The sequence below is a fragment of the Rattus norvegicus genome, chromosome 5 (genome assembly GCF_036323735.1).
Source record: "Rattus norvegicus strain BN/NHsdMcwi chromosome 5, GRCr8, whole genome shotgun sequence".
NCBI classification, from domain to species: Eukaryota; Metazoa; Chordata; class Mammalia; order Rodentia; family Muridae; genus Rattus; species Rattus norvegicus.
In genome coordinates, this window is record NC_086023.1 from 120,295,740 (window position 1) to 120,301,739 (window position 6,000).

At 43.0% G+C, this 6,000-nt stretch overlaps 1 protein-coding gene across 5 annotated transcripts in view; it reads left to right on the forward strand.

The window, feature by feature from the left end:
- Positions 1–5,775, forward strand: part of Ube2u (ubiquitin conjugating enzyme E2 U) — a 67,766-nt gene extending 61,991 nt beyond the window's left edge. For all 5 annotated transcript variants that reach the window (XM_006238443.5, XM_039111114.2, XM_063261314.1 and 2 more), the window contains 2 exons: positions 2,923–3,017; positions 5,429–5,775. In XM_006238443.5, coding sequence (XP_006238505.1) covers positions 2,923–3,017; positions 5,429–5,637 — 304 coding nt within the window. In that variant the 3' untranslated portion in view covers positions 5,638–5,775. The remainder of the gene's footprint in view (positions 1–2,922; positions 3,018–5,428) is intronic.
- Positions 5,776–6,000: the final 225 nt, after the last annotated feature.

Genomic DNA, 6,000 nt, shown 5'->3' on the forward strand with positions numbered 1-6,000 from the left:
GGGAGAAAGGGAGAAAGGGAGAAAGGGAGAAAGGGAGAGAGACAGGGAGAGAGACATGGAGAGAGACAGGGAGAGACAGGGAGGAGGGAGAGAGGGGGAGAGAGGGAGAGAGAGAGAGAGATAGAGAGAGAGAGAGAGAGAGAGAGAGAGAGAGAGAGAGAGAGAGAGGTGAAACTAAATAGATGGGAAAGCGAGGAGGACTTGGGAAGGGAAAACCATAAAAAATATGTTGTATGAGGTGAAATTTTATTTTCAATTAAAATAAAACCATGAGATGATGAGGAAATAAATAGATGTGCAAAAGAACAGAGACTACCTATACATAAACATAAATCAACATGGTAAAAATGCACACTGTATGCAGTGTATATTTGAAATCCCAGCAGTTGGGAGGCTGAGGCAGGGAATTCTGAGTTTAAAATTAAGATGGATTAAATAAATCTTGTCTCCAAAAAATTTACATGTTACATATTAAACTTTATTGATACATTAAAATGCATATATAATCGTGTATTTATAACTTGAAATTCCATTAAAATTCATATTTTATACATACCCACACCCACTCTTCTATGGGAAGACTAGAAAATCATTGCAGAAGAAATCTTCAGCCCGGTCAACAGAATGAATTCCAGGAAAACCTAGACCACAGAAAAACCCTGCCTCAAAAAAACCAAAATAGACAAAGGCTTGTGGGGCAGCTCGATGGCAGAGCACAAATGCAACATCCAGGAGGCACTGGGTTTGAGCCTCAGTACCACAGGGAAAAAAGGAAAGAAAACAAATGGATCACCTAAATAATTACATACCCAATAAACTGAACATAGGCCTAAAAATAAAATCTGTACAATGCACTAAGCTCAGATTGTTTCCGGGGAGAATGGTGTTCTACACACTTAGGACAACAATTGCAATGTGCACAAAATCTTTCAGAGAGCAGATTAGGAAGGAGTAGCTCCTGGCACCTGTAAGGTGTTAGCTGAGTGCAAAGGGGAGTTCAGTATGACTCCTACATCAATACAGCTAAAAGGAGCAAAGAGTCGGGCTTGATGGCACTCCCCTGTGATCTCAGGACTTGGGAGACTGAGCTAGGAGGCCAGCCTGGGCTACAGAGTACATAAAAAAAAATCGATGTCAAAAAGAAACGAACAAAACAAAACAAAGGACAGAGGTGTGGAGACCTTCCTCAACTTAATAAAGCACATCCATAAAGAATCAGCATCAAACACAAGGGTGAAGCCCAAATGCCTCATGTCTGTGCAGCTTGATTTTCATTAACAACTTTTCCACTAAAAGTTGCTTTCTGTGATTGTTGTTGTTGTTGTTGTCGTTGTTTAACATGGTTCATTCCAAAATGTGATCATCGCCAAACTTTTTATCAAGAATTTCCCCTCTGTACTGATCCCTCAGATATTCTTGGTACCTTGACTCAGGCTCTCCATCATCATTCCCAGCTCGTTCCGTGTATTTCCAGAAGTTGAGAATTTTCTGTTAAAACCTCTCCCCTGATGTCGTGGGTTGAATGGAGACCCCCCCTTTCTCTATTCTCATCCTTCCCCTGGCTGCATCTCAGCCAAAGACCTTGTTTCAGATTGTTTCAGAAGCAATGTCTGCTGATGTAGCTAGTTACAGCAAACCCACAACAAACTGAGGGGTGTCCTACATCCAATACTCTGGTCTCGTGAGAAGGGAGTCGGACACAGTGGTGTACACCTGGAATCCCGGCATTCAGGAGACTGACGAAGGACTAGATGGAATTTGAGGCATGCCTGAAACTTGCTGAGAGAGAGAGAGAGAGAGAGAGAGAGAGAGAGAGAGAGAGAGAGAGAGAGAGGAGAGAGAGAGCAGAGACATGTCAGGGAAAGTTGTGTAACAGAGTGGACACAGAGGTTGGAATGAGTTATGAGTCAAAGGACACCAAGGGTTGCTAGAAGCCAGTGGAAGCTGACCAGAAGCAAAAGAGGATTCTTTTGGATTCTTGCCTGGAACCTTCAGGGTTCGAACCCAGACCTCCACCCCCTCAAGCTGTATGAGGATAAATATCTGCCGTAGAAGTCCTTTTAGCCATGGTTCAGTTATCCAAAGTCAACCACAGTCTAAAAATGTTAAGTAGAAAAAATAACACTTCTTCAAATACATGCGCTCTGAGCAGATGAGTAGATGGTAGAATCTGATAGCCTGCCTTCCCATCCAGAGTGAGACCTGGCCCTTAGGCCACCACTTCACGCACAATCCAATGTCACTCAGTAGCTGGGTCGTCAGTCACTGTTAGAGTATTTCAGGAAGTCCTTGTCTTCTTTAATAGTAACTTCCAAAGCACACAGATAATGGTGTGGTAATTTGGACATGCCAAAGAAGCATTAGACTGCTTCCTATAAGGATGGTTTCTGGCTTAATCAGCACGGGAAAACCATGTGGAGGTTACCAGGGTTGGATCTTGTATTTGTGAAGAGAGGAAAGAAGTGTGTCTTAGTGTCATTGCTCCTCGCTGTACAAGTCAGGGTGACAAGTCAAGACACAAATGTATTGAATGTAGAAGCTGTACATGTAGGGCCTGGCCCTGGCCTTGGTTTCAGGCATCCACTGGGGGTCCAGGACATATGTAGGATCAGGGCAAAGGGGACATTTCTAGACACCAAGCTTGTGGTCATTTCTCATAGTGGCCCTTGCTATGCTATGCAGGATGCTGTTTTTACCTTTATAATATGACAGCATTTACCATGTTATTTACTCCTGCTCCTCTAGAAAGCACACATTGAAGTAATATCATTGCTGGTCAGCGCTGAGCGATGCCACGTCCCAAGACCATCCTTCCCGGCCCATGTTCTGTATTTCTGCTCCATTCAACCTATTCGGTTTATTGTCCTCAAATGAAATGCTCTTTCCACAATCTATAGATGTCTCTCTTCTTCTATTTTGCAGGTTTGTGCTCTCAAAGTGGCAGAACATTAGAAAGAAAATGACTCAGGAGAGCAAGGAGCCCTCCGACAAAGAGGAGGTTCTCTACCCATCTCCAAGTAAGTTGATTCAGTTTTTTTTTCTTTTATATACAAGCAGTTATTTATAGTAATAAACTTAAATTATTGCTCAGCTCAAATAAGTTTGAGTACATGAGGTACAAGTGTGCTTCAACTCTACCAAAAACAGTTCAATAAGCCAATTACAGAGGAATTGAAGACTTCTAAATTGAACTACTTTTTATATTTCCAAGCTTACTGTGCTTCTTGATATATTAATACACAACTTGAAAAGTTAAGACTAAAGTTTTAAACTGTGAGAAAAGTAGCCAGAACCAAAAATGCTTGGATACTGACTCCTGGTATTCATTGTAGATGCAGACATACAGGCAACACGGTTGAAAGGGAAAACACTGTTAGCCATAAGTTTAGGTGTTTACAAATTAGTGTTTGTCAGTGAAAATGTGTGTAGTGGGGAAAATGAAAGGCCACGAGAGGTAAGAGAGCTGGTGACTAAAACATAAGTCACCTAGGAAGGAGGAGACAGCTGGGCAGGTAAGGTCACAGGGCTTAGGACCAGACTCCACACTGTCAGCTCAGCAGTGAGCTCCTTCCTCTCAGCTAGGGCTGTGTCCCCAGAGGCTTCCTTCTATTGACTGCTCCGCCCCACAGGAGTCCCATGATTATGTGCTCAATGTATGTCAGGATTGTGTGTAGACTGGAAGGCACTGAAAAGCACAATCCAAGTTGCTGCTGCCAAGTGTTTGTTAAACAGTCTCAGTATATGGATGCCAGACACAACAGCAAGCTTCACTCCCCAGTTCTCCAAGGACCCCACACCACCTCCCATTCTCCCCCACTGCCTCTCACTGTCCTCACTTCCTTTGTCTTGAGTCAGTACCTCCTCCTCCTCCTCCTCCTCCTCCTCCTCCTCTTCCTCCTCCTCCTCCTCCTCTTACTCCTCCTCCTCCTCTCAGTACACTCAGAGTTTCTCCTTTGAGTGACCCTCCATCCTGTCACCTCCTTTTATGACTGCCCACATACTAAAGGACTCATAAGGGCTGAGAAGACGGGAAGACACAGTCCCTCCAGCCTTCTCTGCTTTTTTCCTGAGGTCTCTAACTCTTCTCTCAGTCTCCGCCTTCCAGCAGTGCCACCATTTTGGAGTGGAGATGAGTTCACTTGTTGAAGTCAGTAGGTATCGTGTCTGTCCTGTGGTGTCTGCCTGTCCATATGGTCATACCTTGTCAGACTGGCCCCTGCAGCTCACATCTACTGCTGTGAGCAGATTTCAAAGCCTTTTATCACTTTCTCATTTCCTTTGCAGTGAAACTGAGGCTCTTTGGTTTTCCCATATCTGTCTATCATTTTTTTAATGACACCTCTTACCCTTGTCCCTCCATCTAATGGGTCACATCTCTTTGTTCTCTGCATTATTTTAATGTTTAGAAAAGCACATTGTTTCTTCACATTCCACTCCAAACACAATTCCCTCCTCTTAACACTCCAGCATAGAGGCATCTTTTTCCATACAATTCAGATACAGGATGAGCATCCCTAAAGCTAGAAAAGCTCCAGAACTTTTGAGTGTCAATATGTCGTCAGATATAAAAGTGTTTAACACATTGAATGAAATTACCTTTATGTACTCATCCTCCCCCCAAGTACAAGTAAGTTTTGTGTTTAAACTTGGGCCATCACAAGATATTTCATGATGTATAGGTAGATATTCCAAAAATCCAAAAACCTCTGGAAGTTCTCCAAGAGCTCTCACAGCATGTCTCTCTTGGCCTTGCAATCCTAGAGTTTCCGTTGCTGCATAACAAACAAATTATCACAACACACACTTAACTATTTCACAGTTTCTGCGTGCCAGGACTTTCAGAATATCTTAGCCAATCTCCTGCTCGCAGTGTCATAAGGCTTGTGATAGATAACCTTGAAGCTAAAGCTGGGAAAAATGGACCTTCGGTCTCAGCAAGGTTGCTGGCAGAATATCTCTTCCTATAACGCAACTGTAAGTCAGCACATGTGTTATAAATGTTGGTCAGCTGGACAAGCTAACGAGTAATGAAAAAGTTGAGAGAGAAGGAAAAGTGAGTTTGACAAAGACGGCTGTGAAATGTGTCATTTACAACGTTTTAAATGGGAGGAGGGCTGGAGAGATGACTCCACAGTCAGGAGATCTCACCACTGTTACTATGGCCCTTGTTAGGAGCACCCATGTAAAGCAGCTCACCACCATCTGTAACTCCGACTCCAGGGGATCCAACGTGCTCTTCTGGTTGTACAGCCACTGCATTCACATTCATAAACATAAACACACACATACATGCACGTACACAAAATATTTTCTGCAAAAGGAATGTTTAAAAGGTTGCGTGCCATCATTCAGATGATTGTTAGCATTAGATCTCTCGTTTTTCCCACTAAGTCTCATACATTTCTGTTTTTCATGTTTCCTACCATAGCTGAACTTTCTTCTGAACCTAATGTAGAAGATGAGTCAGGGTTTTATAATGTACCTCAGGAGTGGTCAGAGGAAAGCTTTTCGGAAGAACATGACTCAGAAGAATCCTGGGAAGAGGAAGTGGACAACCTGGTTGCCTGGACCGATGGTCTTGATGAAGAATCTTTGAACTATGAGAACTATGAAAACTTTGAGAACATTGACAACTAACACACAAGGACTTCACATGCTGCCCAGTTACAGTGCAACCTCATGGGGCAGTTTTGGGGGAGGCTCAGAACCTATCTTCTGCTCTCTACCCCGGTTAATCTCATCTTTCTGGAAACACAAAATACAAATATAAGTCAATGAATGTGTTCTTGCTCTGCGTTTCTCAAAACTGAGTGCTTACTGCAATGTTCTGTCAATGCTATTCTGCACATTCCCATAATTCACCGGGTACTGGAACTAAGTTCATTTTTTTTCTTCTCTTTAATTCACATGAGCACACTGTAGCCGTCTTCAGACACACCAGAAGATGGCATCAGACTGCATTGCATATGGTTGTGAGCCACCACATGGTTGCTGAGAATT